The sequence below is a fragment of the Miniopterus natalensis genome, chromosome 16 (assembly GCF_054644295.1).
Source record: "Miniopterus natalensis isolate mMinNat1 chromosome 16, mMinNat1.hap1, whole genome shotgun sequence".
Lineage (NCBI taxonomy): Eukaryota > Metazoa > Chordata > Mammalia > Chiroptera > Miniopteridae > Miniopterus > Miniopterus natalensis.
The window spans coordinates 24560049-24577039 of record NC_142096.1 but is presented as its reverse complement, the minus strand read 5'-3'; the positions used below and the strand labels follow the sequence as shown (position 1 = coordinate 24577039).

At 40.1% G+C, this 16991-nt stretch overlaps 1 protein-coding gene across 2 annotated transcripts in view; it reads left to right on the top strand.

Annotated features, from left to right (window-relative positions):
• Positions 1 to 880: 880 nt before the first annotated feature.
• Positions 881 to 16991, top strand: part of ARFGEF1 (ARF guanine nucleotide exchange factor 1) — a 90748-nt gene continuing 74637 nt past the window's right edge. For both annotated transcript variants that reach the window (XM_087825419.1, XM_087825420.1), the window contains exon 1: positions 881 to 1114. In XM_087825419.1, coding sequence (XP_087681545.1) covers positions 991 to 1114 — 124 coding nt within the window. In that variant the 5' untranslated portion in view covers positions 881 to 990. The remainder of the gene's footprint in view (positions 1115 to 16991) is intronic.

Genomic DNA, 16991 nt, shown 5'->3' with positions numbered 1-16991 from the left:
ATGAAGAAGTGAAGCACCCCTGAATCGCCGTCAAATTGGTGTTAGTCGGCTCTTCCCGAGAGGATCCTTCCTGACCGAGCCGGAGGGCACAGGTCAGCTCGGCAGTTCCGTGCACCCCGCAACCAGACGCAGCGCGCGCCCGGGCGTTTCCCCCGGAGCAGGGGGCTGCGCTCCCCCCGACGGGATCCCCGGAAAGTCGGAGAAGCGGGTGCAGCGCGGCCGGGAGTCCCGTTCACCAGCGAGAGCGGGGGGCCCTGGGGGCTGCAGTCCCCCCGCAGGCGCGCGAGGCGCCGGGCGCGCCGCCGCCGGCCAGCCCGCGCCACGCCCCGCGCCGCCCTGCAGGAGAACGCGGGAGGCGCGAGGCCCTGCCGGGCCGCCGTAGCGCTGCGGCTCCGCGCTCCTCCCGCGCCGCCCTCCGCCCCCTGCCTCCCGGCGCCGGGCTCTGGGCCGGCCGCGCCAGCCGCCGCCACCGCTTCCTCCTCTGCTGCCTTTCGGACGCTGCGTGACGCGTCGTTTCCTCCCAACATGGCGGCGGGGGCAGGCTGGTGGTGATGGAGGCCAGTGCGTGTCCGCGGCTGGTTCACATCCCCACAGGAGCCAGGGTAGCCCTGCTCTCACCCGGCCTCTGAGCCACCCCCGGCTCGCTCCTCGGCCCCCAGCCGCCCGGACTGGGCTCCCTCGCCGCCCCCGGCCGGAGGGGCAGTGACAGGGGTGGCCGGGAAGCGACCCCGGGCAGGAGAAGCGGAGGTCCCGCCGGCGAGGCCCTCCAGGGGCGGCCCCTCGGCCTCTCGGGGCGGCGGAGACCTCCGCGCCCCCCGCCCGCCGGCCGCTGGTCCCGCCCGCCCCTTCCTGCTCCGGCGGCCGCGCTCCACGCCTCCTCTCCCCCACCGGCACCCCCTCTCCTTTCTCTCCGCTCGCCCTCCCCCTCCTCCTCCCGTCCAGCCGCCGGGAGCTGCGGGTCCGACGGCCGCCGCCTCCTTCTCCGAGTCCATGTATGAGGGGAAGAAGACGAAGAACATGTTCCTGACGCGGGCCCTGGAGAAGATTTTGGCCGACAAGGAAGTGAAGAAGGCGCATCACTCCCAGCTGCGCAAAGCGTGCGAGGTGGCGTTAGGTGAGCGGGCGGAGGCCTGCGGGCGGGGTGGGCAGCGGGGCCGGGCGGGGGCTCGCGCCGGCCGGAGCCGCTCCTCTCCCCGCGCCCGGCGCGGCTCTTCGCTGCCCGCCCGGAGTTGACAGTAACTCGGCTGCGTGCGGGGCAGGGGCCGGGTGGAGGAGGAAGGGCAGCGTGCTGGGCTGGGGACCGCGGCGGGGCTCGCACCCCCTCGGGAGGAGAAGGTTTTGTGGGTGGACCTTGCGGTGCGGCCGGGATATCACCCTTTGTGATGAAGCAGGTGATGAGCTGTTGTTTATTAGCTTGGAAATTCAGGTGGAGCTGATTTGTCAAGACGGGGCGTGGGAAGGGTTCCGCCTCGTCGATTTCAATAAGTTTGTCGGTGTGGCGTGGTACTTGGGGAAGATTAGGCTGAAGTTGTCCCATTGTTGACAGTCCTGAGAAGGGGCTTGCGGGAGATGCAGCCCGTTCTGACATCTCTCCGCCTCCGCCACAGGAAAAACAGTCATGTTGTAGCTGACTGGGTTGACCTGGAAGAGCAAGACCAGAGGTTAAGGGGTGGGGATGGTGGTATAAAAACGGGGAAGGAAAGGACCATTAGGTAAGCCGGCTTTCGTGAGCAGGAAGGGAAGGTTTGAAACGGGGAAGGCGAAAAAGACAATGACACCCACCCGCCGCAAGTCTGGACACTGGCAGCTGCTCTCGAGCTTGAATTGTGATTTATAGTTCAGACAGAAGAGCTCCGGTGTAACGAAGCCCATAGCTGCGTAAATGCTAACAATACTTAGAGCGAGGACAGGCAGATGAGGAATTGTTGGGGCGGGGGGGGGGCACACACACTGATAGATCTGTTGCATCCATCAAAATGAAATCCTTTGAGGATAGACCAGGACATTTAACACTAAGATGAATTCCTAATGCTTAGGCTTTATAGCGCTGGAAATAGACTAGATTAAATTGACGAGAAAATTGAGCTTGTTAAATGAGCTTTGGCAAAAAGGCCTTCTTGAAGGGGAGGAAATCCAGAATAACTTAAATGTATGTTAAATTAAAGGGTCAAGACAGCTTAAAAGCAACTTTGCCTTTTACTTGTAAATAAATAGAAGATGACTTGAACGTGCTTTAATAAGCCTTACTGGTTTTTTCCCTTCCTTTTTGGATCCTTTAAAGGGGTGCTATAGAAAACATTATCAAAGAAATTTCATTGAAATTTTTTGAATCTGTAGTATAGTGGACTTACATTTAGTTTTTCTGCCCCTTGGTCAGAAGTTCACATTTTGTTATTCTTGCAGCTAAGGAAAAATAGGTGTATGAGAAGACATTGTACAGTGGTAAAAATTGAATTTATATCTGGGTCTTGAAAGGAATAATTATTAACTTGGGATGTGATGAGGGAAGGCGTGTTTTTTAGAATTTTAAAAAGGATTGTTATGTGTAGGTTTGTGAATAACTTGCAGGTTAAAGCACTTGAGATTCCAATTAAAGTGTTTTTTAGGCCATATTTTCCATATTAGAATATGTTTTTAATATACTAAGTTGTAAGTATTAGACTAAAGAAATGGAGTGTGTTGTGTGTGTGTGTGTGTGTGTGTGTGTGTGTGTGTGTATATATATATATATATATATATATATATATATATATATATATATATACTTTCTGTCTAAAATGCTAATATGAGTGTGTTTTAATGGAGAGATCCGTAGAAGTAGAATCTGGGACCCTGAGTTTATCCCAGTGATGTTGCATTATAGAATAGTCAAATCCCTGGGCCTTAACTTCCTTCTCTGTAAAATTAGGATATTGAACTTAATGATTGTAAAGTTACATTCCCCTCTAATGCACCATGAATGTGGGTGCACTGTTATGTTAACTTGTGCAGTGAGTCTTCCTGCCACTCTTGATTGGCATCTCTAGAGGGCTTGTAGTTAGGTCCTGGCCAGTTCTAGACATAGGAACGGCTTGGTAGTGTGTGTACCAGCTATGCCAGGATTGTCTGTTCCAGATTTTGCCAGTTTTTACTTTTTTACCCTTTCTGTATAGTGGACAGAAGCTTATTCTGAGGAATCTGACTACTCAGGCAGGGGCTAGGCACCAGAGTACTTTCTTCACTTGAGCTGTTTAAGGCTTTTTCTCACATTTCTTAACAGTTACATTTAGCCTGCTACAAAACTCATTGAGCAATGTCGCAATAGTTAATCCCTTGTGAACTTGGTTTCTTCCCTTCTAGTCATCCATATATGTTATTATCCAAACATAAATTGATAGGAATAACCCATTTCATCTTTGCACAAAGTATACTGTCTTGCAATAAGAAAGTATTCTCAAATGTATTTTGTCCCTGGAAACTATTATAGACCTCCCCTTTTCATTATTGCGACCTGTACCAGGCCTACTTTGCTCTCTTGATAATCTGTGTGGCCATCAAGCAGGATCAGAAAGTGAATTGGAATGGCCTGGTTTGGTCATCCCTGATCCCTAGGTTGTGAGTGGATAGGAGTTGGATGGTGGAAGTACAGAGGTGGGTGGTGTTATAGCCCTTTTAAATACACCTGCCTGCATTTATCTCCCCTTCCCCCCAAATATTTATTGAGTACATACTGTGGAGCTGAAGGGAAGTGGCCAGTAAACAAGGCAATAAATAATATGTCAAAGTTAATCCCTGTGTTGTAAAATTATTTTATTGGCATGTCATTAGATTTCAGAGCACTGGATTCAAAATTAATTGTTACCTTTTAATATAAAGGCCAATTATAAAAGGTTTTCTCTGAATAATACTCATGAAATTACAGTTCAATACATATTCTTAAGAAAACTATTTTTTTTAAAAGTATAGCTTTTAGGAAATTTTACCTAGATTAGGGGAGATTTTATTAAAACAAAATCTGTTCTCAAATACACTAAAGGAACTTTTATTTTCACAAAAAGAAAAATAATGAAAGCTTCAAAGGGGGTGCAAATTATTTAAAACTTTTATTAGATTATCTTACATTCAGACTTTATTTTAAGGCATGGTTTAAAAAAAAAGAAAGAAACCCTCACACCTTGTTGCAATCAGGGTGAAGCCCACAAGCCCAAGAACAGCTCCAGGTTGCCCTCTCTTGGTACCTGCCTACTACAGCTCTGCAGCGATCACTGAATGAACTCTGCGGAGTGAGGCCTTTGAGGCTGTCCTAGCTTAGCCTGAGCCATTCCTGCTCTCTAGAATTCCGAATTAAAAATAGTCTGGCCATCTGCTGGCAGATGAGACAACAGCTGAGCTATTTTTAGTTTCAAAGAATTTAGGATGTTGGGGGATCCAGCTTGAAGGTAGTAGTGTTTGTCCCATGGGGAGGAGGGTACATATGGGCCATATTCCAATCAAACCTCTTAAGTTTTAGGAGTTTCTTTCTACTTCTAACATCATACCTATGCACATATTCTGCAAATGTTAGGATGAACAAGTTCATGGTTGGAAACTGGCAGTAATACAGAATAGGAGTGGAAAGGGTGACCAGAAGGTTTTAGAGGCAAGTCCCTTGAGGCATGCCCGGGTAGCAAAAAGGGTAGATCCCCTACAGGGATAATGGGAGAATGATGGAGAAAAAGAGGAATTATTAGGGAGTAATTTTTGCATCAGAGTGTGAATTTGTTTTGTTCATCATGTTCTAAAGTGATCCTACTGATTTAGTTTTCTTACATATGAGGATGTTATCTCTAATTATAAGTCACCCCCAGAAATGTAAATAAAATATTTAGGCTGAAAATTTACAGAAGTTGCTTCCTTCTGCCCCTCTAATCCCACTCTTATTTTAGTTAGTGGGGATGTATAAAAGGGATATGTAAATGTTGGAGAAATTACTTGAATACTTGTGGCCCCAGTTTTATACTACTTTTGGTAACTTCATTAATTTTTGTGACTCTTCACCATTTATGAAAAAATAACGACTTACTCCCAAATAATACCCTGCAGACTGTGAACATTTTAATTACAACTTAAGTCCATTAGCAAGTCTCTTTTTAAACCTTCCTTGGTATCTAAAGTAAAAGGTGTTTTCAGTTTGCCAGGCTGCCAGAATTTTTGAGCTAGCTAGGAAAAAAAAATGTAATGAATGAAATGATTGAAAGAAAGATTCTATGAAGTATGAGTTGAAAAAAATTAGTTTTGATTACAGTGTATACTCTTTCCATTGTGGAGACTTACAATGCACATTAACATAGTTAGGATTCTAAACAGTGATTTAAGAAATAAACCTGCTCAGTTTTGGTTAATGAAGTCTTTCCTAAATTTATTTGACCCCTTTCTGTGTCTGTTAATAGTGTTAGCACCCCTAGGAAACATTGTTCCTTGTAATTCACTATGGGACACTGTTCAAGGGAAAGAAAGGCAAAGTGGATAAAACAGCCCTAACTCCTGATGAGAGGATACTCCCAGGAGTTACTGTGTTCTGGGAAAGCAGTGTTGACAGTGTGGGGGAGAGAAGAAAATCAGAGATAAGGAGCAGTTGGAAAGAGTGTTTGTTGTCAAGACCAGAGGAGTGTTCACTTGCTAGCTCTTCCTTTCCCATCCCATTTATGACAGGCAACTGGTTGTCTCTCCTGATAATGTTTAGCTTGTAGAGAAACTTCTGTTGGTAATTGGTTTTTTTTTTCAAAGCAGAATAAAAGTGTATTATAAATGGGAAATAATTGGGGAAAATATTTGTCATATTCTTTACAAAATGGAGGAGGGGATATTTGAAAAGGGAAATATATGAATAAATTATTGTTGCCATTCAAAATTAGGTATATTCTTCATTCAAATATTTGTTGAACTGAACAGTATGTGCCAGATACTGCTTCAATGCTGGGCATAAAGCAGTGAACCAAACATGCTTTAGTGGAACTTATTTTCTAGTGGGTTGAGGCTGACAGTAAAGAACAAATTAATATATATTGTCGTTATTATCTGAAGAAATAGTTCATAAGGGTAGAGGGAGAAGACTGGGAGTGCAACTCTAGATAGGGTGGTCAGGAAAAGGCTTTCTGTGAGGTGACATTTCAGTAGAGAAGTGACAGAAGAAAGAGATTCAGCCTTTCAGATACCTGGATGAAACAGAAGTAGAAGGGAACAGCAAGATGAGTGTGTGCTTGGTACATTCCAGGATGAAAGGAGGTCAGTGTGGCTGGGCAAGAGTGAGGAGGAGTGGTAGGAGCGGAAGGTGACTGGATTTTATTGCATTTGTGATTGAAGCCACTGGAGAGTTTTGTACAGGGAAGTGATGTAGCAGATTTACACTTTAAAAGGCTTACTTTGGCCAGAGATGGTAGTGATTTAGACTAGGCTGGTGGTGGGAGTGAGAATTGGTTGCATTTGGAATATGTTTTAAAGGAGTCTACTGGATTTGCTGATGGGTTGTTTGTGTGACAACAGTCTTGTAGCTAGAGCTATACAGGGTTGTCAGAGAGGGCATTCACCATGATGGTGAGGACCACCAGGAGAGAAACGGTCTTTGGGAAATAAGTTTATGTAGTAAAAATATTTTCATCCAACTCTTTCCAGGTATTTTAGAATATTTTATTGATAGAATTTCCTGATTATGATATAATAGGATATTTTCTACTGAGAATACACAAAATAATTTCAAATTTGAGTTGGCAGAGTTTTTTATTGAGGTTTTTTACCCTCAGAGAACCAGCCTCTCACATAGTTTTAATTACAGCCCACAAATGGCCTGGTCCCTTGTTGGGACTTTGCAGATGTAATTACTAAGAATCTCAAGGTGAAATCATTTTGGATTTAGGGTGGGTCCTAAATCCAAAGACTGGTGTCTTTATAAATAGAGGAAGGAGCACAGACATACAAATGAAGAAGGCCATGTGAAAAGGCAGGCAGAGATTAGAGTTATGCTACCGTAAACCATGGGACTCCCAAGAGTCCCCAGAAGCTAGGAAGAGGCAAGGAAAGATTCTTTTCTGGATTCTTGAGAAGGTAGTATGGCCCTACTGACAGCTTGAATTCAGACTTCTGGACTCCAGAACTGAGAGAGCAGATTTCTGTTGTTTTTAGCCACCAAGTTTGTTTTAATTTGTTAAGGCAGCCCTAGAAAACAAATGAAAGTTCCTTTTATCCTAACTTTTCAGAACCAGTATAATCTATTTGAGCTTATATTTAGAGAGTATACAATTTTATTGGGTTTTACTTTATTGCACTTTGCAAATACTGCATTTCTTTTTTTTTGTACAAATTGAAGGTTCGTGGCAATGCTGTGTCAAGCAAGTTAATGGTACAAAAAGATTATAACTTGGTGAAGGTCGGATGAAGGTTAGCTTTTTTTTTTTTTTTTTTTTTTTAGCAATGCAGTATTTTTTAATTAAGATGTATGCATTGTTCTTTTAGACATAATGCTGTTGATCACTTAATAGACTACAGTACAGTGTACACATAAATTTCATATGCACTGGGAAACCAAAATAATCGTGTGATTTACTTTACTGAAATACTCACTTTACATCATAGTGGTGTGGAACTAAACCCTCAATATCTACAAGGTATGCCTGTATATGTTTAAACAATCAAATGCTATCTTTGGCTGGTCTCCATTTCATAATTCTCAAAAGCAGTTATTCTGAGGCTTTAGTGTACATGAATCTCTTGAAAAACTTCTTTAAAAAAGAGTCCTGGGTCTAAATATTCAAAAGTTTTGTGTTCTACTTTTGTCATTTTTGTTTTGCTTAGATTTAGACTTGATATAACTACATTAATCTGTATAGCCTGTGTTATCTTCTCATTCAGGAAAGGTTGTAAACAATAGTCTTTAAAATTCTTTATCACAATATCTCTGGCAGTACCTTTGAAAACTTTGTGTGGGACAATTAATTTTTTCTCTCAACTTTGAATCTGAAAAGGTATACATGAGACTTTACTTAATTAACTGTTAATAATGCTCACCTATCCAGAACCTTGCTAAGAAATGAAATAATTGCTCTGCCAAAGTGGCTCAGCAGTTGAGCATCAAACTATGATCCAGGAAATCACAGTTCGATTCCCGGGCAGGGCACGTGCCCGGGTTGCGGACTCAATCCCCAGGAGGGGTTGTGCAAGAGGCAGGCGATCAGTGACTCTCTCATTATTGATGTTTCTATCTCTCTCCCCTTCCCTTTCTCTGAAATCAATAAAAAAATATATTTTTAGGAAAGAAATGAAATAATCAATAAAAATATAAGCTGACAAAAGGTATATAATGAAGGCCAAGCCCTTTATTCAGAGGAGAGTCCTTATGCCATTATTTAGTCTATTTACTCTTTTTTTTTTTTTTTTTTAATATATCTTTATTGATTTCAGAGAGAGGAAAGGAGAAGGAGAGAGAAAGATAGAAACATCAATGATGAGAGAGTGATTGATCGAGCCCACAACCCAGGCATGTGCCCTGACCGGGAATTGAACCCCGATCGCTTGGATCCTAGGTTGACGCTCAACCGCCGGGCTAAATGTAATAATTTTTTTAATCCTCTCCCAAGAATATGTTTTTATTGATTTGAGAGAGAGAGAAAGAGAGAAAGAAACATCAGTGTGTGAGAGAAACATCGATCAGTTCCCTTCCATAAGCACCTCAACTGGGGATTAAGCCCACAACCTAGGTATGTGCCCTGACCAGGAATCAAACCTGCAACCTTCATGGTGTATGAGACAATGCTCCAACCAACTGAGCCACCTGCCCAGGCCTTAAATGTAATAGTTTTTACTGAATTTATTGAGTTATGCAACCATCATCATAATCTAGTTTTATAACATTTCCATCACCCCAGTAAGATCTCTAGTGCCCATTTTTAGTTAATCCTGATGCCACCCCCAGCTCTATACATCTAGTAATCTACTTTCTGTGTCTTGATTTGCATTTTTCTGGACATTTCATGTAAGTGCAGTCGTATGTATGTTGCCTTTTGTGTCTGTCGTCTTTCACTCAGCATAATGTTTTTAAGGTCCATGCATCAGTATTTCATTTTTTTATTGCTAAATAGTATTCCATAGGGTGGAGATACCACATTTTGCTTATTTACCACTTAATGGACATTTGAGCTGGATGCATAATGGTACTATAAATATTTGTGTGTAAGTCTTTTTGTGGACCTAAATTTTTATCTTTTTGTATAGATACCTAGGCATGGAATTGCTGGACCATATGATAAATTTAGGTTTAAATTTTCAAGAAACTAAATTGTTTTCCAAAGTGGCTGTACCATTTTACATTCCCACCAGCAATATATCAAGATTTCCCATATGTCCTTGCCAGGCAATATTTGTTACTGTCTGTCTTTTTTCTTTTAGCCATCTTGGTTGATATGAAATGTTATTTCATTGGGACATTGTTAACTCTTTGAGGTATTTTTCCAGACTTTATCTACATATATACACATACACAAACAGATGTATTCTTCAAAAAATTGAGCTATTTAATTTCTAAGGCAATAGTAGGAGAGAAAGATTCTAACATTTATTCAGTTTTTACTGTATGACAAATTCTCTATGCCAATGAAATACTTTATTAGCTTTACCTCAATTAGTCCTTAAAACAACCATATATGTTTAGGTGCTATTATTATTTGCATTTTGCAAATGAGGAAACTGAGGTTTAGAGCTTGTGTTTGGCAGATTTGGAATATGAACACCTTTTGGCTAAATGCAACCATTCTAACCTGCACCCTTACTCACAAAACTGTTTGTTTACAAGTAACAAATTACAAAAAGGGAAAGAAGAGCCTCCATAGAAAGAAAAACACTGTTAAGGAATGAGAAAGGGCAGAGGATCCAAGATGGTGGTGGAGTAGGTACATATTACACTCTCCTCCTCCCAGGACCAAACTGGAATTACAACTAAAATATAGAGCAATCAACCTGAATAACCAACTGAAGACTAGCTGGAGAGAAGTCTTATAACCAAGGTTTTACAGAAGAAGCCACATCAAGACTGGTAGGAAAGGCAGAGACACAAAAAGGGCTGAGATTCTGGAAAGATACCTCAGCTTCAGAGGCTTCCCCTGAGAAGTGTGAGTTCTCAAGCCCAAGCTGATAAGAGGCACCCACATAACATCTGGCTGTGAAAATCAGCAGGGATTCTGTCTGCCAGGAAGAGACTGGAGTCTGCTAGAGACACTGGTTCCCTCTTAAAGGGTTTTTTAATGCAGTCAGTTCCGGGAGACTGTTTGGGTTCTGAAACGTTCGAAAACCGAGGGATCCACAGCCCACAGCTAGGCCTCAGGATCTTGCCCTCAGCGGAAGCTGTGTGGCATGTTCTACTTCCCAGGTGTGTTGGAAAACCGAAGCATTTACTTCCAGGTTTACGGCATTCGTAAACTGAAATGTTCATCAACGGAGACATTCGAAAACCGAGGCACCACTGTATATGCACCCCTATGTTCATTGCAGTGTTATTTATAATAGCCAAGATTTGGAAGCAGCCCAAGGGCCCATCAGTAGATGAGTGGATAAAAAAGCTGTGGTACATTTATACAATGGAATGCTACTCAGTGTAAAGAAGAAGAAAATCTTACCTTTTGAGACAGCATGGATGGACCTAGAGAGTATTATGCTAAGTGAAATATGCCAGTCAGAGAAAGACAAGTGCCATGTGATTTCACTTATATGTGGAATTGAATGAACAAAATAAGATATGAAACAGACATAGATACAGAAAACAGACAACTCTCAGAGGGGTTGGGGGCTACAGGACTGGGTGAAAAAGGTAAATGTATTAAGCAAAGAAAAAAACCCCAACTCACTGACACAGGCAACAGTATGGTAGTTAGCCGAGGGAAAGGTGGGAGGTGGGAGTTAGAAGAGGGTTAAGGGGGATAAATGGTGATGAAAGGAGACTTGACTAGGATTGGTGAACACAATGCATATACAAATGATGCATTATAGATTTGTACACCTGAAACTTATATAATTTTATTAACCAATGTCAACCCAATAAATTCAGTAAAATTTTTTTAAAAAGAGCAAAATACATCAAAAAGAAACAACCATCCAACAGTAGTACAGGAAAATACTGCTCTGTACATTTCAGCAAATCCTGAGAGTGTTTACATACTGTGTGTTCATAATGGCATCCCTAAGTCCATAATGCAAAAGATTAGGCAGGTCCATGTATGGTTCTCTGGGTATCTTTCTAAGATTTTAAATAAAAATTTAAAGTAAGGTTTTAATAATTTAAGCCATTTGTAAATTCAGCTGTCCTGTGACTCTGCCAAGGAATTTGGATAGGCTTTTATTGTATTTCAGTTCCTAACCTTTCAAAAATACCCTCGCTTACTCCCTGGATGGTGTGGCTCAGTTGAGCACCATCCCATGCACCAACGGGTTAGGTTCCTGGTCAGGGCACACACCCTAGTTTTGGGTTCTGTCCTGGTCAGGTGTGTATGGGAGGCAACTGATAGATGTTTCTCTCTTTCCCTTCCTCTCTCTCTAAAATCAATAAAATCATATTTAAAAAATACTCTCACTTGCCTTTTTACCTTAATGTTTTATAGCATTTTCAAATCATTTTAAGAATTGAAATAGAAACAATATCTTATTGAAATGTCATGGGAAATTATAGATAAGACTTTTACCTGAAAATAGTGGTTGTGTGTCAGTGGCTTTTTAAATAAATATGTACATGTAATTATTGTGTTATTGTCATAATGCCCAGTTGTATAGTCTCTTATTATTTCATATGCATTTTCTATATACCTGTTGTTTTCCTACCTAGCATTTTAATAATTTTTAAATGTGTCATTTGTTTAAATGTTTTTGAGTTTGGGAGCATTTATATTTAAATTTTGCTGCACAGATTTTTTTTTAAATTAATCCCTGCAAAATTCATTGAGTGTTTATGTATGCAGAATTATTTTTAAAAAACTCCTTAAGACTGAGCTTACTGGGCTGGAGTATGGCTATTTATGGCTTTTTTTCCTTAAGCAAATTTTCCATAGATTTACTCTACCTTTGCTAGGTACCATATACAGTAGAGTACTGTACACAAAGTCCTTTGTCAGATATGTGATTTGCAAATATCTTCTATAGCTTACCTTTTCATTTTCTTAACAGTACCTTTTCTAAAACAAAAATTTTTAATCTTGATAATGTCAAATTTACTAACTTTTTTAAATGTCTCATTGTTCCAGCCCTATTTGTGGAAAAAATTATCCATTTTTTCATTGCATTGCCTTTCCACCTTTGTGAAATATCATTTGGCTATATGTCTATGGGTCTGTATATGGACTCTATTCTGTTTAGTGGTTTCTGTGTCTGTTCTTTCTCTAATACCACATTATTTTAATTATTGTAACTTTAAAGTCTTAAAATAGAATATTGTGTTTCCTTTATTCTTTATCATAATTTGTCTATTCTAGTCATATTGCTTTTCCTTGTAAATTTTAGAATCCCCTTATCTAATTTGCAGAAAATTATGCTGGAATTGTGATTGGCGGTGTGTTAAATATGGGGATCAGTTTGGGGAGAATTGACATCTTTATTGTATTGAGTCTTCCAATTCGTAAACATGGTGTATCTCCTATTTTTTAGTTCTTTGATTTCTGTCAGTATATATCTTATACATGTTTTGTTAGGTTTATGCTTAAGAATTTCATTTTGGGGAGAGTGATTGTAAAAATGTTGTTTTTTAAGTTCTTGTTTCCAATTGTTCATTAATACTATATAGAAATTTCATTTATTTTTGTGTATTAAAACCTCATTAAGTGTATTTATAAATTCTAAGGTTTTTCTTCTAGATTTCATTGGTATTTTTTACTTAGATGATCATGTCATCTGTGAATAAAAAGTTTTATTTCTTCCTTTCTAATCTAGAAGTCTTTTATTTTTCTTGCCTATTGCATTGACTAAGACATTCAATACAAAGTTGAATAGAAATGGTATGAGTAGACATTTGTGCCTTTTTCCAGATCTTGGGGGAAAACATCATTTTTCACCATTAAGTTTGCTGTTAACTGCAAGTTTTTTGTAGCTACTCTTAAAAGTTGAGAAAGTACCTTTCTATTGCTAGATTGCTGAGAATTTTTATCATGAATGGATGTTGAATTTTGTCAGATGCATTTTCTTCTGCATCAGTTGATACTTTGATACTATCATATGATTTTTCTTCTTTAGCCTGTTTACATGGTGGGCTACATTGGTTGATTCTTTTGAATATTGAATTAGCCTTGGGTCCTTGGAATAAATCCCAGTTCGTCATGGTGTATGATTCTTTTTATAGGTTGCTGTTCTCTATCTGCTAATATTTTGTTGAGGATTTTTACATATGTATTCATGAGTGTATTCATCTGTGTTTTCTTTTTCTATACTGTCCTTGTTTGTGCAATCCAGTTTTGACACTTACCTACCCAGGGTCAAGTCAAATTTGACAGGTTTAGAGCACAGTCCTCCACACAACTGTCCTCACTTCAGACACCAGCCCCAAACTCCAGAGTCCACAAGCCACCCTCAGTTCTATCTAACCAACTTGTTATGAATTCAGGGTTCTTACCTACTGCCTCTGGTCTGCTAAAAAATCTCACAGAACTCAAGAAAGCGCTTTACTTAGGATTTTGGTTTTATTATAAAGGACACAAATCAGGGTAATCTAAGAGACCCATAGGGCAAGTTCTGGGAGAGCCCAGATGCAAAGCTTTCATGTCCTAAGGATGCATCCCCTTCCCACTAAATCAATGTATATCACCAACCAAGTAAGCTCACCCCAGGTTCTGGTGTCCAGAGTTTTTGTTGTGGTTTCATTACATAGGCATGATTGATTGAATCATTTGCCATATGATTGAATCCAATCAGCAACCCTCCTCCCCTCTCTGGAGGTCTGGCTGAGATTATATAGCTCAAAGCAACACAGTTGGTCTTTCCAGCAAGGCTAGCCCCTATTCTGAAACTATCCTGGAGTCCCAGCATCAGTAACAAAGACAGTCGTATAATTGGGGAAATTCCAAGGGTTTAGAGGCACCTTCCCAGGACCAGGGACAAAGGCTAAACAAATTCTTAGTTATATAACAGTTCTATATGTGTGTGTGTTTTATATTTTTATTGATTTCAGAGAGAGGAAGAGAGAGAGTGAAACATCAATGAGAGAATCATTGATTGGATGCTTCCGGCACCCCCCCCCCCCCCACTGGGGCATGTGCCTTGATTGGGAATCGAACCGAGATCCCTTGGATCATAGGTCGATGCTCAATCACCAAGCCTCGCTGGCCGGGCAACAGTCCAATGTTTTGATCAGAATAATAATTGGCTTCATAAAATGTGTTGAAAAGTGCTATACTCTCTTCCTTTTTTTTTTTTAGCAGTACACTTATACTGTGAATTTATAGGAAATGGGTTCCAGCTGTTAAGGCTCCTTTTTATTGGTTCTCACAAAGTGTGCTTCCCTGGGTGGAGCAGGCTGACCCTTCAGTTGAACCCAGGTATCTTTCCCTTTGGCTTCATTTCCCCTCACACGTTTCAGAAAGCTATCTTGGCTCTTAGAGTGTTTAATATGCTCAATACGTACATTAATTCTCTTCGCAAGAATCTTGCCCTTAACTTGTTTGTTTACAACATTGCCCACCCATGCTGGGTGACACTGTAGACTCTTCCTGTTTTGCCATGGTAACATTTGTGGAGCATTCCTCATTGAAGAATGCCCATTCCCTTGATGTCTACAATATCACCTTTCTTGTAGATTCACATGTATGTGGCCAAAGGAACAACTCCATGTTTTCTAAAAGGCCTAGAGAACATACAGCAGGTGCCTCTCCTCTTTTTCTTTGTATTAGTCATTTTGGCGAGTTACTGGAAGATGGCTGTTCCGTTCTGTTGCATTTTTTTGAAGGATGTTGTATACAAGTGGTGTTAATTTTTCTATAAACATTTGGTAGAATTCTCTGGTGAAACCATCTGGTCCTGAAGATTTCATTTTTGGTGGTTTTTAAATTAGGAATTCAGTGTCTTTAATACTAGGAAAAGTATTCAGATTTTCTTAGATGAATTGTGGTAGTTTGTACTTTTTAAAGGAATTGGTCCATTTCATCTCAGTTGTCAAATTTATATATATAGCATTGTTTGTATTAGTACATTTTAATGTCTGGTGTTTGTTGTGATATCCTGTTTTATTTTAGATATTGATAATTTGTGTCTTCTTTTTCTTGCTGGAGGTTTTTCAATTTTCTGATCTTTCCAAAGAACCAGCTTTTTTTTTTCTATTTTTCTGTTTTCAATTTCATTGGTTTCTTCTCATGGCTTTATTATTTCTTTCTGCTTGCTTTAGGCTTATGCTGCCCTTTTTCTACTTTCTTAAGGTGGGAGCTTAGATTTGAGAACTTCTCTCTTTAAAAAAAATAATACTGTGAAATTAATTGACTGGAGAACACTGAAGTTCTACTCTTAGCAAATTTCATTTATATAATACAGTGTTACTAACTATAGTCACCACATTATGTATCAAATTCTCAGACTTTATTCATCTTATAACAAAGTTTGTACCCTTTTATTAACCTCTCTCTATTACCCTTATACTCACACCCCTTCCCCAGTCCCTGGCAGCTACCATTCTACACTCTATTCCTGAGAGTTCAGTTTTTTAGAATCAGCGAAGAGGTGACCATGCGGTATTTGTTTTTCTCTGTCTGGCTTATTTCACTTAGCATAATGCCCTGTAGGTTCATGCATGTTGTCACAAGGCTGAGAAATACTTGATCGTGTGTGTGCCACATCTTTATCCTTTTATCTGTTGATGAACACTTAGGTTGTTTGTATATCTTGGTTATTGTTGATAGTATGAACATGGAAGTACAAATATCTCTTTGAGATAATGATTTTGTTTCCTTTGGATATATACCCAGAAGTGGAATTGCTGGATCAGATGGTAGTTCTCTTTTTAACCTCTCTACTGTTTTCCATGGTGGCTGTACCAGTTTATATTCCCACCAAGAGTTTCCTATCTAGTTCTATTCCAGTGCTGCCAGAAAATACACTCTGTATGATTTTAGTTCATGTAATTTGTTGAAATTTATTTTATGGTCTAGGATATTGACTCTCTTGGTGAATATTCATGGTCATTTGAAAAGCATGTGTGGTGTTCTTCTGTTGAATGGATGGAGTATTCTGTAAATTTAGATCGTGTTGATTGATGATAATGTTCAGTTCTGTAGTTCGGTGATATTTTAAAATTTATTTTATTTTAAAATTTTTAAAATTTTTATGGAATACTTTGGGTGGCATTGGTTAATAAAATGATCTAGGTTTCAGGTGTACAATTCTATAATACATCATCTCTCCCTCCCCCTCTCCCCCCTCCCTCCTCCCTTCCCCCCTCCCCTCCTCTCTAAAATCAGCAAGCATGTCCTTGGGTGAGGGTTAAAAAGAAAAGAGGAGAAAGGACAGTGTTAAGTTTTTCCCGTATTTTTATACTTTTTATTCTTCACTCTTAGTGTTTTAGATTTTCTTACCATTTCCTTTCAGTTTGAAGAACTTTTAGGGTAGATCTAGTGGTGACAATTTTTTGTTTTGTTTTGTTTTCCTTCCTCCGAGGTCGTGATTTTTACCATTACTCTTTCGAGATATTTCATTGGATAGAGAACTTTGGGTGATAGGTCTTTCACCTCTCAGAAGTGTGCTACTGTTTCCAGATGTTGGCCTTTATAGATTCTGATGAGAAATCCGTCATTCAAGTCGTTGTTCCTCTATAGGTAATGTCATGTTTCCTCTGTAGATAATGTCATTTTTTTCAACTGCTTCCAAGATTTTTTTTCTTTAATTTCCTGGAGTTTGATTATGATGTGTTGTCTTGGCATGTTCCTTTGGATTCCTGTTTTGTTTGGGCTCACTCAGCTTCTTGAATCTATATGTTTGTGTATTTTGTCAAATTTGGGAAGTGTTCAGCCATTATTTCTTCATATACTCTT